The sequence below is a fragment of the Mytilus galloprovincialis genome, chromosome 10, assembly GCF_965363235.1.
Source record: "Mytilus galloprovincialis chromosome 10, xbMytGall1.hap1.1, whole genome shotgun sequence".
Lineage (NCBI taxonomy): Eukaryota > Metazoa > Mollusca > Bivalvia > Mytilida > Mytilidae > Mytilus > Mytilus galloprovincialis.
Genome location: NC_134847.1, coordinates 67,926,185 through 67,946,953, shown reverse-complemented (window position 1 = coordinate 67,946,953; position 20,769 = coordinate 67,926,185). Strand labels below are relative to the sequence as shown.

Here is a 20,769-nt window from a genome sequence, read left to right as displayed (position 1 = left end):
TGATGCATTAACATATGTAACTTACATTTTTTTTAACTTTGACTAATATATAGTGGACAAAACGAACTTTGGCGTATTAAATTTTAAACCTGGTGCCTTTTGTTAACTATTATTCATGAGATTCTTTGTCAAATATGTTCTCCTATTTATTTGTATTGTAGTTCTGTAATGTTGTGTTGTCATTTTAATGTTTTATTTAACATGGCCATTAAAGAGGGAGGTTTGGCATGCCACAAAACAAGGTTCAACCCACCATTTTTTTCTTTTAAAAAAAATGTCCTGTACCAAGTCAGGAATATGGTCATTGTTATATTATAGTTGGTTTCTGTGTGTGTTACATTTTAACGTTGTGTTTCTTTTGTGTCGTTTGTTTCCTCTGATATATGAGTATGAATTCACATTATTATAAGACGTGTCACGGTACTTTTCTATCTCAAATTCATGTATTTAGTTTTGATGCTATATTTGTTATTCTCATCGGATTTTGTCTAATGCTTAGTTCGTTTCTGTGTTTGTTACATTTTAATGTTGTGTCGTCATTCTCCTATTTTTTTTTTTTGCACTCTTTTGCCGTTAACAATTTACTAAGTGTACAGCATTGCATTAAGTAAACAGTCATCCTCACACCACCTTCTCATTTTCAAAAGACAACCTAGCATTTCGAAAAGCCAATTAAAATTTAAATTCTGGAGAAAATAAAAATAGAAATTCTACAGCCAACGAAAAAGAAAGATTGGAGAATAGGAATCACAATTTTCACATAAACAATGCCATCAAATAATCCTATAACGTTAAAAGAATTTATTAAATAAACAAGTGATACATAATACAGATACAACCATTACTAAATATTTTTCTGTCTGCCAATTTATCTCGCACGTGATTTTCTCCTTTTCAGCTTTGGTTGATTCATTTCGTTTTGGGAACGACCTTTCTGAATCAATTCAAAAATCTTGTAAGCTTGAACTTCATCCCTAGTGACGTCATCATACCTACGAACCTCAATTTTTTCACCGTTCACAATAAGTCCACATTCCACAAGTAAATCCCGACTTTCATAGTCACTTAATGTTACTACCCAACGACTTTTAGCATCTCTATCAATTGCATGAACAGCAACTGGATCAAACTGTAATTGTACAACTGGAGTTCCAGTTTGCGATTCAACTAGAGATTTAACATGTTGATGTGGCTTAGCGTTGTCCGGTAACGAAAAGCATATAGCTAAAGGTTGCGGCGGAGGTGCTTCCTTCCTTAGTCGAATAGAGGTTATTCTCGCTTTTTTCCATTTGTTGTAGTTTGACATCTCTTTGACGTCATCAAGAAGTGATAAAGGTTGTCTTAGAGTTTCTTTCTCTGAATCAGATTCGCCGACATCGCTTCTTTTACTGGTTCTACAAAAGATATTGTATGTTTTATACTTAGTTCATTATTTATATTATTGTAGTTTAGATTGGAGGGAAATATTTGCAGAAAATGAAATAGCCTGTTACTTTGTTGGGAATGAAAATAATCTTGAGCAAATATAAACTGTAGTTTTTTTACTCTACTCACAATTGTTTGATTGACTGTCTCCACAATGTTTTGGAACTGAAGGTCTTAAAAAAACTGAACAAAATTATCTAACCCAAAACAGCAAAATAATGAATATTTTACCCAACATAATGCAGGATAATATAACATATAAAACACGATATCATATTACTGCACTAGATGCAAATGTCGACAAAAGAAGTCTCTTCAGTGATGCTCGAGGCCAAAATATTGGTAAGGCCAAGACTTTATACAAATATTGAAGAGCGGATCAAACCAAAACGAATATGCAATGATGAAATAGCTGTTTACACGCCAAAAACAAAAAGCGAACCTCGCATAGGGTAAAGTCAATATTCCGTAAGAATGCAGTAAAAACAAAAAGAAGAAAAAAGTCCCTTAAAATCAAATTCATTTTTATATGAGATTCGGTTTATCTTTACAAGCATTTATTGGAGCACCACCTTACTGCACGAACAAGAGAATTATTGAATCACATATATACACGTTTAAGTAGCACTGTAACTACTAGTTTTCTTCGAGTTAAAAACAAATGAAAACAAACCATTTATGTTTACACTGTTCTACACATTGATGCATTTATATTACTGTTTACATGAGTGAGGAATATTAGACGACGTTGAAGTCTTTATACCATGAAATTAAAGAACCAAGTATTTATTATTGTTGAACACAAGAAGTACGATTGGTGTATGCTCGGGTTGTGTCTAAGTATCTCATGAGATTGTGTCTAATTAACCCATTCTTATTTCGTTTTAAATATTACATTTGTTGTATATGCTTGGTTGTTGTAGGAGAACAGATCGATGATAGGTTATATAATGTGACTACAATAAGATTACAGATATCTTTTGTTCAAACGTCAATATACTGACATTCCGCTGTTTTGAGAGAAGACTTATTAATGTCTAGCTTTAAGGATGTACTTAGGTGAGGTTTTGGAATTTGTGTTAAATGTTCGGACTCCTTGGTGTTTTTCCATACAATACAATGTAAAATATTTTGCCCCATAACACCCCTTTATTTTTTCATATAAGACTTAATAGCTCATGAAAGGTCATTTACTAAAATTTTAGAAGATTCTTAATTTTCTTTCTTTTGTTTTGAGACCCAAATAGTACCAATGCTTATATAAGGTAAAAGTCCGAGTCAGTATTTCCCGCCATATTTTAAATCTCAAATATCTCGAAAAGGAGGTCCATGACCTATCAATATTTTTAGCTTATCTTTATCCTTAATAGATGCTCTACCAGCTTATAGTATCAATTTTAATTTCTTAATTTCTTAATTTTTACCTAACCTCACCTAAGTACATCCTTAAAAGTAAGAAGTGCAACGATCGTTTTCGTATTGATTACTATATGGATACTCCTAGTGTCTCCTCAATACTGAAGACGCTAAGCAAACACCAATCGATCAATTATCAATTTTGCATGTTGTTTTTCGCATTTCCCTTTCAGTATTGTTAATAATTAACGAACGTTTGGAGTTCTGTCAATTGTAAGTGTTGAAGGGGTTATTAGAATATTGTCACTTGACGTCTCTTGTTTGTCAGTAAAACTCATGTTAATGAATGTCTGTCTGCTTATTTGGTATGAATAAATACACTACTGTAACAGTAAAATCCGGCATGAACAGGAAATTCAATGCGATGTCTAGTGCACGTAGATTAAATGCTGTTTATAAGCTGAAGAAAACATCTCGTAACTAGTTGAAGGGCCGTGGTGCCTGTTGAAAGGAATGTCTGCTACTAAAACATATACAATTTAGTTACCAGGGAATACTGTGCAACTGGACGTTCACCAGTCGAGCATTTTTATTTTTTATGAATCTTTGGAGTTTTTTATGTTTCAGTGACAACTACTGTCTCCCTTTATTTGCTACGTGAACTGATATCAGTTCGTCCAAGAAATTTCATACATATTAAGCTATTCCCCTTTTTTTTACCATTTCCATTCAAAACGTTTGTGAGACAAAACAAAGATAAATGAGTGTAATAGTGATGAAGTAAAGTTTATGAATAGCAGCACCGTCAGAACATTAGGTGTTACGCCTATTATCTAAAATTGTGATTAATTAAATCGTCCAAGATTTTTGTTTGATGAAAAAAAATATTTGATTTCTCATTTCAAAGCGGACAATTCTCTCTTCAAACTTTTATTGTATTGTGTATCAAAAATTAATTAACAAAATTGAAATGCTTTACATTGTACTGATTATATTTTTAATCAATCTTTAGTTTTATCAAATATCGCTTATTTACTTAATAATTTTTAACAACTTACCTCAAAATATGCCCTGAAAACGCGTTAATTCGCATATTGAATTCTGGGTACTAAAACACTTTAGATGGAGCTTGAACATAAGAATGTACTTCCCAGAAGAATACTGGCAATCACAAGTTTTAATCAGTATTGGTTCAAAGATTAAACACGTAATGAAACAAATACTTTTCACGCAGTATTGGTAAAATAATTTTTATACTTCAAAAGTAGTTTTGTCACAAAGGAATTCTATTTATATGTACGAAACAAGGCGGATTGTTTAACCTTTTACTTAAGATGTTTATCTTTATTCAGCAATAAATCGCATCAATAAAAAACGCATTATAGGCCGGTTGCTTTATATTTCTGAGGTGATCGACTAGTATTTGATATAAATGCTTTAAGTGCACATTTAACGTGTGAATAAAGCCAACTGAATACATAATGGGAAATTAAGCATACCTCGTTATATACATTTCTGAATCGGGAAATAATGTGGCCTCGCTCAACTTTAGTTTATGCCGCTTCCGCATATGATCCTTAAAATGATGTTCTGGATGCTTGTGCGCATGCATGCGTGAATGATGGTCCCCATTCTCATAATCGTGTGTATTGATGAACGTGTCCCTTTCTGCAAAGAACTTTTTAAAATGCTCGTTTTTAGAAAGGTTTGGAAATTGACTGGAGCTTGACAATTTCATTTTAGCCATACGTGCACTATCCGGGTTTAGATTGAGATCTTCTATTCGGAAGTCTTTGTCTTCTGTGCCATCCGTATCACAAGTTTCCGAAGGGATCTCTATAAATTCTACATGACGCACTCTGGCTTCTTTTCCATTATTATTTTTTTCCTTTTTAACATCGCCATAACTGGGTTTCCGAAACCCAAGATCACAAAGACGTTTGTATGTTTCTGAATCTACAGTGGCTTTATATATTTTGGGGAGCGAAAAATACTGACGTAGATCTTCTGTCTTTTGTGCAAGAATGTCGGGATCGTCTCGTACGCCACCAGTTCCCGCCAAATTCGGTATTCTAAATGGACGATCAACATCGATATGCGGTAAGGATGTGGCATTTTGGTCATCTCTAACAAAATTGACAAGTTGATTAGTTTTAAACGTAAGTTGAGGGAACATTGTTTCTTTCGGCAATTCGGTATTGACTTGCCATTTAATAACTTTGGTCTCTGGATCATACGACAAAGAACCACGATATCCACGTACTGATAAAAGTTCCGGAAGACTCTCAGTAATGGATTCTAGTTGAATTCTTGTATGTCTTTTTTTGTCATAAAACGGAGGCTCAAAATCCGAAAGACTTTCTTCATAATCTTTGGAAACGGCATTTATGTCCAAGCTCTGTAATGGATACGGAATGGATGACACAGGAAACTTTCTAGTCGAAATGTACCTTGGAAGTTGTCCATCAGTCGACAACAAAATTAAGGCTTGACTTGATGTCGGCATCTGGAATAAAAGACATACACTGGTAAACAAATTAAATACATAATAAATTATGTTTACTGGTTTATCTATCTCAAATTCATGTAATTGGTTTTGATGTTATATTTGTTATTCTCATAGGATTTTGTCTAATGCTTAGTCCGTTTCTACAATGTTGTGTCGTTGTTCTCCTCTTATATTTAATGCGTTTCCCTCAGTTTTAGTTTGTTACCCCGATTTTGTTTTTTTGTCCATGGATTTATGAGTTTTGAACAGCAGTATACTACTGTTGCCTTTATTTACCCAATAAAGACAGAACAACAATTCGTAGTTATATCTTATATGGTTATTATTACAATAATAATAACTATAAAATACATGCAAAATATTTAAAACTAAATTGAACATCTCCACGACGATAATCAAATTGTTACAGTAATCTAGGTACAAAGAAAAGAAATTAGCATTGTCGTCAACTTATTGATACATGTATAGATGAAAGTCTGTTCGTCCTACACATAATTAATAATTAATAAATTTGAAATATATTTATCAATAGTTACTATGAAATGTTAACATGTGAACATGTTTATTTCTGCGAGATCTGTGACCTTGGAGACTAAATATCAACACATCTGAATTACAATTAATATTGAATTAATAACATAAAAATGCAAATTAAATTTAATAAGTTATTAATTAATGAGATAAGATATGAATTTGGAACTAAAATGCTTTCGGATAACGTGTGCTCTAAAGCACCAGGCGATTGTATCGAATAAGCCAGGAACACGCATAAAATGTACGCATTATTTTTTTAATAGAAATTCACGCAAATACAAGAACAATAACTATTAATGCAAGAAAAAATCTTGTGTATATACATAGACAAAAAGGGGGAATTATTCAACGTGTATAAAGTTCGATACTAATTCAATCCAATCATTTAAGTACAATGATTAAAATATATTTTTCTAAGGCTTCCGTCGATAACAGGTTGCGATATTCTTCTCATCATGATTAACTGAATGATTGTTTGATAAACGTCCTGTAACTTATACCTAATGCATATTCATGTTAAAACAAATTAAATCTTTTCATAGAACTAGTACACATTTTTTTAGGTGCCAGCTGAGGACCACCTCCGGGATTTTCTCGCTGTGTTGAAGTCCCATTGGTGGCCTTCGGCTGTTATCTTCTCTTTGATCGGGTTGTTGTCTCTTTGACATATTTTACCATTTCCATTCTCAATTTTAATAATCAACCCAATAGGTTAGGCAATGTAAAATAGTATCGACCATGACGAAAAATGTAGACTGTAAGAAGGATTTATCTTGGTAAAAGCAACTGTCGGACCCTTATATATTTGTTTCTAGTGATTTTTTCTTGCAACCACGCATGTTCAGAGCAAAGCAATCTCCCTACATAATGCAATATATTCAACGCTACTCTTCCGAGTAGAACCAAACGACACTCCGTAATAGAATATGCTTTACTGCCGGACAAGACGATACATTCAACCGAAATAGACTTGTCACCGTATTTTCATTTAATTGAGCAACACGACGGGTGCCACATGTGGAACAGGATCTGCTAATCCTTCCGACTTTGTTGCTTAGTCTGTAGTGTTCTATGTTTTGTTTTGTATACTGTTGTTTGTCTTTTGATCCTTTTTCTTTTGTAATGACATTTTAAGTTTGTTTTTGACTTTTTGCTAGTTTGAATATCCCTCTGGCATCTTTCGTCTCTCTTTCATCACTATGACCTGACATATTAAATGCCACATTATTATGTTTAAAAGTCTATTAGTTGCAATCCAAGCTCGAGAACTGTTCTCGAAAATAACCGACTAGGTGAAGCACATGCGGATGAAGTACAAATTTATTATTCAGTATATACTATTTAATTCAATAGATATTTCGTTGTCATCCAATCAATCGATGGTGCTTTGAAGGAAATTGCAGGAAACTCGCATTCAGTTATTTTAATCGCCTGATTGAGAGGTATGAAAATAGATTTGAATTGCTAACTGTATCTTTAAAATAAGAATAAATCTAGATACCTCTCGTTAAACAAATTTTTAGATATAAGATAAACAGCAGTATGCATAGCAACTCTAAACCATAACACAGACATTTCGTTAATAGTACCGCCTTTTTAATTTATATGACGTAAACTCAAATGCGTGATTAATGATATATTGACGAGAATATGAAGTTTTAACACCTGTTTATTTCGTGATCCGTAAAATGTGCACCATTTTAACTTGTATTAAATTATTGACGTGGGCAAACCTTATGAGTACGAATAATTCACCATGCAGTTTGATAATAAAACAGTGATCTAAACTTGAAAATGAATTACTTATTTCAACGCAGTATAAGTGTATTGTTATAGATTAAGATATCCATGCTAAATGCATCTATTGTACTCGAGTACTTCTTTACTTTATATGTGTCTCTTGTATGAGCTTGTGATTTTCGCATAATGCCAAATACATGTATTTTTACATATATAGATATATTATATATAAATTTGTAATTGTGAGGCTTTTCTGTTTGCTTTGAAGCAATTTCAAAATGAAAATAGTCTCTGTTAATTAATCGTGTACAGTCTATGTAATAAGGCCTGAAGCTATGTCAACTTTTGTTTATTTTGTTTTATTCATGTTTGATCGAAAACTCAAACATTGAACAATCACAGCCTAGTTAATATTAATACAATTTTCTGCAAATAAATTTGCCGAATGTTTGGTTAATACGAGAACCATCCTTTTCTATTCTGAGTTCTGAGGAAAATTGTTTTGAAAGAAAGAAAAAAAACATACATTGGAATATCTTCAATATCGAGCACAACAACATCTTCGTTTTGATGTTTATTAACAAGTCTTAAAATCATTTTAAGTAGAATATTTAATCATTTTCGATTTTGCAATTAAATGAAAAGCATCCCACTCAAAATCCATTGCCCATGTTTCATCCATTGATTTTATCTGTTTTCTTCAGTAATGTAAGACGTTTCCATTTCAAGAGTCAATATTTCTTCAAAAGGTAAAATAAAGTTCAGCGATATGTCAAATTACGGTTTTATCTTTATCGGACGATACATCAGGAAATGATGCACATTAAATAAAAGATGATTTACAAAGTATTTCATGGTCATTTTATTGGTGTTGCGATTACCTTTCCGAATCGGTTAACCGATACGATGTGCCGGTGACTCAATTCACAATTGATACGTTTTCGCTGTTATAGTTATTTCAACGGTTGTTTCCTATTTCTGCTTGTGGCGTTTTGACTGCGTTTAGATGTTTAGATTCGAATTTAGGGCGATGTGACCAAGTCGACGCAACAGGTCTCGGTCCTTTAGGGCTTCGTGCGATTCGTTCAATTTTGTTTTTTACGTTGATTTTTTTCTTCATAATCAATGTACGAGAATTGAACATCGGTTTCCACTGTCGCTTTTATTTTCGAATACATTTTATTATAGACACAGTTTTTGAACGATTGGGGTTCCAAACCGTACAGAAAGACCTTAAGACTCAGTTATGTAATTTGACATGGAATTCGATGTGAATGGGATAGCAAGTTAAAATCAAGCGACAAACATGAAACACACAACAACACATACATGACATGTACAGTTTAATATATAACATCATATTGAGTATCTATTAAGTATCTTTTATGAAACTGTTACAGAAAGAAATGATGTAGAAAAAACAATAAAAGATACATATACCGAACTTTTACCTTTTAGTTTTTGCAGAATTTTGAAGACGATTCCATAAAATGAACCTTGGGATGTTCCTTTTCCAAGTATCAACTATGTCGGTCAAGAAATATTTTCATGTACATTTGTACCCTGCATTAATGTTAGTGCTATTTTAATATGTCTCGTTTTTCAATGCATCAATGTTGACCGAGCATATAGCTACGACACAATTGTAAGCAATTCTTTTGTACTAAGTCAGGAATATATCAGTTGTTACCCGTTCGTTTGGTGAGTTTGAGCTTTTGAGTTTGTCATTTGCTAAGAAACTTTCCATTTAGAATTTTCCTCTGAGTTCGGTGTTTTTGGTATTGACGTATGGGTACTTGGTATATCTGTATAACAAAAATGTGGAATGGAGGTTTTTAAATTGTTTGAATAGATATAGGATGATGTGGTATAAGTGCCAATGAGACAACTCTTCATCCAAGTCACAATTATAAAAGTAAACCATTATAGGTCAAGGTACGGTCTTCAACACGGAGCAAAGGCTCACATCGAACAGCAAGTTATAAGGGGCCCCAAATAATTACAAGTGTAGAACCATTCATACCGAAAACCAAGGGTCTAATCTATATGAAAAACATGAAACGAGAAACACCTAGGAACCACGAAGTCTTAATATGGTTGAATTTGTAAATCAACTATATTTTTGAATTTTTTTAACACTAGCATTACTTGTCTACGTGTGTCCGTTTCAAATGCATCTTTTCGTTGTTCTTTGCTTTGTGCAGACACACGGTGATATAATTTCGAGACTATTTCCATTGTGTTTCTAAAAAATGGAACATATACATTCCAATCATTATCTATTATAATATTCCTTTTTAAAGAAATATTCTTGTCAACAGCTGAACTCATTTCGTTTCGATTTCATAAAATTGTAATGGTTTCTCGTTTCTATTTTCGTATAATTATAGTAATATATCTGAACTAAAGAAATCAACATACTACATGTATATGTTTTATATTGATAAATTATTATTTCAATCAGTCTATTATAAGATACTGGCACAGGCTTGAAAATTTGGGATCATCTTTCCACTACTATAGGAGGCATGTTTAGAGTCAAAATCACGACACGAGTCAAAATTCCTTCATGGTAGGATCCTTAAACTTCTTTCTAAATAATATCAAAGGGGTTAGCAATTTACAATGTTTACTATATGCTGATGATAATGTAATTTTTTGAACTTCAGCAAACAATAATTATACATAGCTTGTAGCCAGGATAATATTAAAAGATCGAACTTTTTTATGCTTCAACTCAGCGTGCTGGTCTTTTAAATCTGAATACATTTATACAATATAAACATATAACATAAACATTATTTTTAACCTGCATATGTATGTCATAGTTGCCGCAGTACATTTAGTTCTACCTTGTAATATTATCCTGTCTACAAGCATGGCTACAAACTACTAATATTTGATCTTACTCATAAATTCAATCCGTGTAGCAGTGTAAAATATATATCAACACTATTCATACGTTTTAGGTTAACACAATGTCCATGACGACACCATGGATTAGGTTATTATTCCGTACCAATACTTAGAAAAAATATCAATGATATACCGCAAGATCGTCATGAAATCGATACAAAATAAAGCCAACACATGTTAAAAACTCCAGGACTCCGAATAGCATTTGTGGATTCTCATTAATCATGGACGACCAAAAGCCGAATATTTGAAGGCCAATGGTTTATAAAAACTGCAATAGCTGATTAAAAATTCAAGATGATTGTTCAAAATTGTACGTTCAATAATTTCATCTGCCGACATGATTGCAGGTAAGAAAAAGTCGTAAATAAGAAAAAATCTAAAAGCAAATATGAGGGAATACACGTGTATTCAACTATGTGATGCCGTAACGTACAATAAAATAAATATAGACTTGTGGACGAGGCGCGTTTTTGACGTATTGAATTTTAAACCTGATGCCTTTTGTTATCTATTATTCGTGTTTCTTTGCCTAATACGTTCTCCTATTTGTTTGTATTGTAGTCCTGTAATATTGTGTTGTCATTTTAATGTTATATTTAACATTAAAGTGCGATGCTTGGCATGCCACAAAACCAGGTTCAACCCACCATTTTTGTCTTTAAAAATGTCCTGTACCAAGTCAGGTAAATGGCCATTGTTATATCATAGTTTGTATCTGTGTGTGTAACATTTTAACGTTGTGTTTCCGTTGTGTCGTTTGTTTTCTCCTATATTTGAGTGTGAATTCACATTACTATAAGACGTGTCACGGTACTTTTCTATCCCAAATTCATGTAGTTGGTTTTGATGTTATATTTGTTATTCTCATCGGATTTGTCTAATGATTAGTCCGTTTCTGTGTGTGTTACATTTTAATGTTGTGTCGTTGTTCTCCTCTTATATTTAATTCGTTTCCCGCAGTTTTAGTTTGTTACCCCGATTTTGTTTTTTGTCCATAGATTTACAGGGTATACTACTGTTGCCTTTATAGAATAACCATACATTGTCTCGAAATATCAATGTTATTTGTACAAGGTTTAGAAACAGGTAGAAAGCGAGGCTGTACCGAGCATTGCTAGCTGTTTCGAGCCGAGTACAAATAACTTTTATATTTGGAGACAATGTATGGTTATTCTTTATATACTGCAACTCTTATAACTGTTCTAAATGAAGTATTTAGGGTAAAAACAATCATTTCTTACTTGTGAGCGGAAAACGTCAAATCTCCTCGAACCTGTATGTTTTATTGACGTCATAAATAAAATTCTACGGAAACGCATTGTCAACGTCATAAACAAGGCGATATACGTTCAGTGACTGTATATCACATATGAATATACGATCAATGCAATTTGACTGCTGAAATAGCACAGCTGCAGTATATATATTAATACTCAATCCTAACATATTGTTTGGCTTAGTGCGAGTTGATTAGTTTTCACTGTTACTTCTAAATGATGAAGGTCGTTTGGAATATGTCAAAAATGTATGTTTGATAATTCTTTAACTTAATTACTGCGTGCAATTATCAGAATGACAAATTAGATAAAATTGTTTGTAGTAAACTTTATATAACAACTGAGTTTATGAACATGGTTATGTGCACAGTACCTTTAAAATAATTTGATAAAAGTTCGCCTAAATACTTGAGTTACGGTCATCTTTCAAAGATATGACCATCTTGTGTCGGTTACGACCATCAATCAAAATCCTATAGTTGAAGTTACGACCAATTTAAACTTACGACCATCGTGCTCGAATTTTAGAACGACTATTTTACGAAAATTGGAATGATTTTATGTGTCAAATTTGGTTTCAATAACCACGCACTCACGATAAGTGTATATGAGACAAGCGGTTTGACTCAAATGAACCATTAACTGTCTCCCATATTCAGATGGTCGTAACTTTTAGTTACGACCGTCCGCTTACCACCAGTAAAACATCGTAGCCCTTTAACAAATAACGTTCCTGTTGATAGACTTCCAGTATACTGATACCAAGTGCATGTTTTAAACCTTAAGAATATAAAAGCGACGAATGGACCCTAAAAATGACAATTTTGCCAAGCAGGATTAAATGAAAATGTAAATATTATAGTAAGAGTCAGTATTGTTCCTCACTATAAAACTTGTTAAAAATTTCAATTTTAGGCACTTAAAATTCAGAATTTACTCATAAAAGATACCAGAATAAAATTTTATATTTACCCCAGACGTGAGTTTCGTCTACAAAAGATTTATCAGTGACGCTCTTATAAAAAACATAATTAAAAAGGTCAAATAAAGTACGATGTTGAAGAGCATTGAGGACCAAAAAATCTTAAAAGTTTTGACAACTACAGCTAATGTAATATATTCCTAGGTAGAACAGCTTAAGTATTTAAAAGTTTCAAAGTGTTGTAATAATCTAAATTGTTCCTTTTAAAATTGTCTCACGATGATGACTGCTCTACCCATATTTTGTCTATATTATATATAATTTCTGTTTAGTTCACGCATCATTGTAAATATAACTGAATTTGATACGACTGTCATCAAAGTGAGAGGTTTAGCGCTTTAAAACCAGGTTTAAGCCACCGTGTTCGACATTTGAAAATGCCTGTTCCAAGTCCAGAATATGACAGTTCTTGTCCATTCGTTTTTGATGTGTTTTGTCAATTGATTTTGCCATGTGATTATGGACTTTCCGATTGGATTTCCTCCGAGTTCAGTATTTTTGTGATTTTACTTTTTTCTAACTCCACATAAACTACTTTATATATGTTATGATAATCAGAATAATATTCAAATCTCTATGAATAAAGGTTTTTAACGTGTTAGATGCCAATTGTCTATAATCATCTACAAAAAATTGTTTACAAATAAATAATAAAATTACCATTTAGAAAAAGATACATTAAACTGATACATACCTTTTAGATTTAATATAATCCTATTTAACTATTGAAAGAGATCCACGGAAACATATTTACTGTACAGGTTCCTTTTGAAAAGAATCAGATTTTATATCCTTTACTGACTGTAATAAAGCCATTGTTATCTTAACAACTACAGATAATGTTTAAGTATTTATTATACACTTTATATGAAGATGAACTTCGTCCTTTCTACAAAAGTGTCAACTGTCCCAGAGATTGAGGTTCTTAACAAGTAAATAACAGAAGTCAGTCAATCAGATGTCTAGTTGATGAAAACTAAACAGTATTTATCATGCATGTTAATTCGCTCTCATACCAAGAACAAAGACATCTTATTAATTTTTTAATGCACATAGCTTATTAATTTCACTTTTCACTTTACAGGTAAATATTATTGTAACGGAAACTATAGATCAAGTTCACCATCTATATACTGAGTATATTGTGACTTTTCTCTCTATTCATTACATCTTAACAAAGACCCAATTCATCCACGCATCAATACTAAATACAGACATTGTATTAATTACAGGTAATAATTGGTTAACTTTGATACAGAAATTACAGGTAGACGTTGTTCATATTCAACATCATATCAATTTTATTACACTGGGCTGCACCCAAATAGAGTGTTTGTACTTGAATTGACCAGCATGTCATATAACTGACATCTATATGTATTAATTTTAAATCAAATGCTACTTCATATTAAGGAATGTATATGTACACCAAATTATGGCTGTAAATTATTATCTATCCTTTCTTGATATATTCAAGATATATATAACATTTAGTGGTTAGTGGATTTATGTGAAAACCTCTTTGAAGTAATCTTAGATAAAAAGTACTAACTTTTCATGTTTCCGGTCAAAATCTCAAGAGGTATTTCATATCTTATCCTGAAAAGATAAACATTATATCAAGTAAAAATTGAATTTTTAGCAATGTATACGTAAATATGGAAATTAAATTTTAATTGTCACGATTTTAAAGAAAACATAATGGAATTTTATTGTTGTTATAAAAACCCGATGATTGTTTTTCTGCATTTAGAAAAACACGTGGGTTTTGAGGGTAAACAATATGTTCAAGTGATCTGTACTTTTATTTTTTGCCATACAAATATACGACTTTACAATATCGATTACTGTCAGTGTCACATACAATGCACATTTATCGATTGCACGTGTAATGCACATTTATCGATGGCACAGCAATGCATATTGGTTATCTTATAGTTAGTTTCTGTGTGTGTTGCATTGTCGTTTTGGTTTTTTGTTGCACTTCAGTGCTTCTGTTGTTTTGTTGTTTTCCTGTTATATTTGATGTGTTTACCTCAGATTTAGTTTGTTACCCGAATTTGTTTTCTCTCAATCGATTTATGACTTTCGAACAGCAGTATAATACTGTTGTCTTTATTTTGCATATGTTATACTGTACACATTTAATGATTTGAAATGCAATGCACATTTATTGATTACGCATGTAATGCACATTACCGATTTATTTTTAATAAACTAAGTGACCAATCCAACAAACTAATTCATAAAAAAGCTGTAGGCATCAACTAACCTTTGAAGTCGTTTATATACGTTATACTGAATGTATTCATTTCCAACACTTAGATTCGATCGAGTTTAACGGCATGCAGAGCATCAGACGCATTTCCTGACTCATTAATTTTGAAGTTCAATCGATTGCCTCAATTTTTTTTTATTAATATTACCTTGATTTGTGTCATCTTAATTCATTTTTGAAATAAGTATATGGATAAACTACTACTGACTAATTTTAATGTAAATTTGTGTTTACAAAATGCCGTGCTCTAAATTGTGTCGAGACAAAAACTCAATTGCTGGTAGTTAAACGATCAAATTTGTATGTTGTGCTTTGTGAACAATTTCTTCCTTTTTTTACATATGCATGACATTGTCATTTGTTTTCGTCTTAGGAGTTTGAATATCATTTGCTATCATGCATAATCTTTTATAAGCTTTTTAAAGCTGCGTTTTACCTGCAACTTATAAGAAATCACCTACATGTAGCTGACTAAATATCACTCGAAATGATGATGAGCTCCGAAACATGAAAACCTGTCGCAAATATGAGTTTACAGCAATGCTTACCATTATTAAAACATGATTTCTGAAAATGCGTGACAGTAAATAGAAAGATGACTCAGATAAAATGAAACAACTCATATCAATCAACACAGACCAGGATAAATATGCGAACAAGCAGGACATATATCTGCAATACAAACATCAACATGGTTTTGAAATACATAGTCAAAGAACGCAATTTTATCGATAGGACTGAAGGGAGAAACCTCATCCCGTGAATTGATGAAAATCGACAGAAGACTTGAAACCTAGAAAACAAGATCACAGAATGCGGAATTTTTGACAATGAGATATGATATTGATAATAAAATTGAGAATGGAAATGGGGAATGTGTCAAACAGACAACAACCCGACCATAGAGCAGACAACATGTATACCAATGAGAGTTGGCAGCTTCAATAAATAAACTCCAACGAAATTAGCCATTTGAGGCTCGTCAGATTATTCAAAATATAATAGTAAATATCAGTTCTTCGATTGGCTATTTGACATATGTATGACGTCATTTAAACAGAACATATTCCATTTGTATTCATATGTTTACGTTCAATGCATTGTTTCCAGAAAAGTTGTTTTATGTAAATAGCCTGAAAGCAAAAAATATATAACAAGAAAAGTAGTTAGGGATATAATTCAACGACCCACAAACCAACTTTCCAGTTAATCGTCAAACAGAAATAATTGGTTGACTATTTTAACTGATAATTATCGGAAGGAAACTTCATCGTGATAAAGAAGAAAAATAGCTGTCAGGGGACAAATTATCATTAACGATCGTCTTTTTAAGTATGGAACTATTCTTTTTTAATCTTTAAATAATATGCCAATTTAAGAAAAGTAAAATATTTGATACATAAATAGGAATAACATCCTTCATTTTGTTCCACATTTTTCTTGGTTAATTGTTTTATTATCATATTAATTAATTCAAAATTGGTAACGTATCGATCATAGTGTTTACATCGGAAGTAGATGCTATTTAGAATGTGTAAGCGAAACGATAAAAATGTATATTCAGTAGAAATTTAACTTGTCTACAAGAAATATAATTGATTTAGGTTAGTGTTTAAGATCGTCAAATAATAAATTTTAAAAGTGCAAACGATACCGTTTATAACTTAAAACGTAATGCTAGGAATATAACCGTTCTTCCTAGTTCTTTCAAACACAGGTAGGCGAGACATGTTAAGTTTCCACGTAGCTGAACATGTACCGACAGCATTATGATATTTCATTTTGTGTTTGCGTGTTTGTATCAGTCTTAACTAATCATACAAATTTCTCCTGAAAATTTGTAAGAAGTTATATGCATTGTAAACCATTACTTTCCATGTGTTCCTATATCCTGACACACTGTTCTTAACACTGTATACGTAAGTAGACGTCCGGCCGAATTGATCTGCCTGCTTTAGTTTACAGACGTTCAAATCTAATATATCGAATAAGACGACAATCAGTGACAGAAATAAAAAGGTGGGATACTTTTTTGGCTCAAAAAGTAGTTAGACCTTGCGCCTTTACAATGTTACCGTCTCAAGCTATGCCAGCAGTATTTATCATGCTTATCAACACTCAGTCAAAATGTCATATTGAGGAATAGAACACAATCGATTAAGATACAGATAATACGACTATTCGGGTAGTCAGTGAAAATATTTCGCTGATAAGGTCAGCAACAGACAAATCGTATCGAGTAGGATAAAGCGCGAGGAGTTACAAACTATCTTTTTTACAAAATTGCTAAAAAAAAATAATCAATTTAATTTCGACCTAAGTGCTGGTGAACTAATTTTATACTTGAAAAACAAGCACCGTTATTATATCGTTATTTCAAAGAACGACATACGTTGCAGTGATAATACCGAAGCAATACTAATAATAACCGAGATATTAATAGAAATTCCGGAAAAGAGTGTACTGTGCACCACAGCGAAGCGACAAAAGACGAATAATTTTTAATTGAAACCACGGTGTGCACAGAAACAGCGGATTGTGCAGACTTTAAAAACATAGTTAATCCAGGGTATCAGAATAAATACCCGGAACAGAGGTCAGCGGTATGATACCAAATGCATTTTTCTTAGAACTAAATTATAGAAACAATAACGAAAAACCGTTTAAAAATACAATGCATAGTCCTCATTGGCAAACTAATACCTTAATAAGATGTCAAAAATGTGGATCTATATAAAGTTTGAGTTCGATATTGTATTGTCAATCAAAGACCCATGTTACAAGCAGAATATTCTAGTGTAATTTAGATATAATTACACTGATTAGAGTGAATTTAGGATACCACAACATGCATACATGAATATAACCGTCACTGACAGTGCAAAGAAAATTAACTTAACCGTATTGCAGTAGATCTGATAATATTCATTATCCCTATCAGGACTGGAATCAGTACTTTTCTGCTGGAAAAAACCTTTCACACATAAGAATGACATATTACTTCAGACCACCACAAAAATTTAAAATAACATCAACTTATGTACAAAATTAAAATTTTGTTATCTTTGACATACCAACATTCACAAAGCGCAAGAATAATGACCACCACGTTCAGTGTTGTGATATCAAGGGAACAAAATCAACATGCACTATATTTCAAGGTACTTTTATATTTAAAAAAAAACAACATGTTCTTGTGTACAATCAAAACCAAATTTTAATGGAATAACTTGATATGCGTTGTCGTATTCCTAATTTGAATAGAAACCTAACATAAAACATTGTGATCTAAATGAGGTTTTATATCTTGAAAAAAAGGAGATATCCGATTATGAAATCCTTTTATAGAAAATTAGCTAGCAATATTTGTTTCAAAACGTCCATTTAAATCTATTGTCATATTTCTTTTATTTAGGACCATTAGAAAATATCTTAGAATACTTCAACAAAGTGCCACAAGTAAAACTACTTCGGAATATGAGGCATCTTATGTGAGAGATATTGTATGTTACTTAATAAACGTTTTTTGTGGGACTAAAGAACGTTAATACATGTAGCTAACAAAATTTGAGGGAAAATTGATAAGAATTTTACCATTCGAAAGATGGGTACTATTACATCTATACAGCTTATAGCTTATTATCATATACAGTTGTTGTATGGTCTGGCTTAGAATACAGTAGTAATATGATCACTATTAGAAAGACAATTCACTGGAAAATTTACAAATGCGATTTACCAGAATGCTACTTTAATTGAACACGAGAGAGAAATCTTTTGAAATTGACCTAGTCTACAATAATATTTTTTCCAATAATCTTGACTATATTCAACGACTAGCGTGCCTTGAAACAAGATGTTATGAAGAATAATCGTCCATTTTAAAACAACTTATCACATCATTACTGTCGTTCAAATTTACGGTAGAGTTTCCTGCAACAGACATATACTTTTAAAATAATCAACGTTTCAAATCTTTGTGATCGCCTGAACCTTTTCATTATGGAACAAATCTAAAGAGAACATTTCACGCAAAACATCACAACAAGACAATAAGTTGAAACTTCATTTTGATGAGCTCAAAAATATATTTAGAAACTTTTGACATCAGACGTCCGATCAATAACATTTGTAGCGAACGCATATGGAACAAAGTTATTCGTGTGTACAAAGACTGAGTCTTTTTGCTTCAATAGATAATGGCCGGGGGGGGGGGGGGGGGGGGATGGTGTTTCCAACATAGAACATATTTCGAAATAAGTATCTTGAAAGGTTCAAAGACTACATTGATGATTAAGCTTATATTAAGAAACGATTTGTAGGACTTGTTAAGCAGCAGATAAACGGTGCTTGTTAGTAAACATAGGTATTTAACTGAGAATGGTGGCATAATCATTGCATATTATGGAACAAAGTTGTGATATGCTCTCCATAAAGTTAAAATAACAAAATACCGGACTCCGAGAAAATCTAAAAAAACGAAAAACTCCTACATTGCAATAAAATTACAAAATAAAAACATCAAAACATCAAACGAATGGATAATACTGTCATAATATTCATATTCCTGACTAGGTACAGTCACTTTATATTAATTTATTATGAGAAAAGTGGTGGTTTAAACTTGTTAGTAAACCTCTCACTCTTCAAAAGAGAGATGGCAGTTATCTAATAGTTCATTTCAATGTATGTTGCATTGTCGATTATTTTTTGTTTCACTTCCGTGTATTGTTGTTTCGTGGTTTTCCTCTAATAGTTGATGTGTATCCCGGATTTATCTTCTCTCGATCAATTTTTGACTTTTGAAAAGCGGTAAAAAAAAACTGTTGCCTTTATTTTTTACACATGATTTATACGATGGATGCACGAAAACGATTATGGCTATAAAACAAGACATCACATTTCCTTTTATTAATTCAGTCAAAAATTATGTTAACTTAGTTACAAAAAACGAAAAAAAAAATGTAGAGGACAATTCAAAGAATTTTCACGTGAATGATATGAAATTAAGGAATACCAACTATTCTTTCTTCATATTTGTCAGACACAAAACTACTAATATATTAAGGCTGAATTTCACATACTGCTTCGTAAACTATGTAGAAAAGCTTCATCATTGTTGTTTTACGGTATTTAATTACCTGCAAGATATCTGAGAACAATCTTGGGTGATTTATTTAGTCTGACGCAATAACTTCCTTTGAAAATAATTAAATATTGGCAAGATAATTGCGTGTCCGCCAAAGCTTTAAAGCAAAGTTAACCGTTGTTGAAAGCCTGATTTACATCATTTCAAATATTTGATGAACCTCTAGGGTAGACGCAATACTTCTTACATTTGATTTGCCCTTGACCTTATAACTATATCATCCCAATGTCATAAAAAGTCAAGGAGAACAAATGTTTTTCAATTCAACGCTTTTGGCAAAGTGAAATATTTAAAAACTTCCATAGCGATCAAAGAATGGAAAACATGATTCACACAGAGAAATTATACAGATTGTATCTCTTAGTGCCAACATTCACACTAGAATGATTTCGTACTGAAATGTTAAGACATTTTACTTGTCAGGATTTCAGAAACGTATAAAAACACCGATACGCTGTTTGACGGCGAATTGAACTAAAATTTCTTGGACTTGTTATTTGTATTATATTTTAACGATTAAAAATAAGTAAAGACAATTGCCGATTAAGTTTACAATGCCTATTGTACTGACAGATTATGTAATTAAAAAAATAGTCTATT

At 32.0% G+C, this 20,769-nt stretch overlaps 1 protein-coding gene across 2 annotated transcripts; it reads right to left on the bottom strand.

Moving 5' to 3' along the window:
- Positions 1 to 786: 786 nt before the first annotated feature.
- On the bottom strand, positions 787 to 13,784 carry LOC143048208 (uncharacterized). Of its 2 annotated transcripts, XM_076221753.1 has the most exons (4): positions 13,437 to 13,784; positions 9,016 to 9,369; positions 4,281 to 5,287; positions 787 to 1,394 (listed from the first exon to the last, which is right to left on the bottom strand). In XM_076221753.1, exons 3-4 carry the CDS (start codon positions 5,285 to 5,287, stop codon positions 869 to 871), a joined length of 1,533 nt encoding a protein of 510 aa, XP_076077868.1. In that variant the 5' UTR covers positions 9,016 to 9,369; positions 13,437 to 13,784; the 3' UTR covers positions 787 to 868. The 2 variants fall into 2 exon arrangements, with proteins under 2 accessions (XP_076077868.1, XP_076077867.1); XM_076221752.1 differs by lacking the exon at positions 9,016 to 9,369 and having other exon boundaries at positions 13,437 to 13,782.
- Between the last annotated feature and the right edge of the window lie 6,985 nt (positions 13,785 to 20,769).

Bases quoted from the DNA above. Each gene is read 5' to 3' on its own strand.
- LOC143048208 (XM_076221753.1), bottom strand. From the start codon at position 5,287: ATGCCGACATCAAGTCAAGCCTTAATTTTGTTGTCGACTGATGGACAA. The intron at 1,395-4,280 runs GTATGCTTAATT...TATCTTTTGTAG, and splicing joins TCAGAAATGTATATAACGAG to AACCAGTAAAAGAAGCGATG.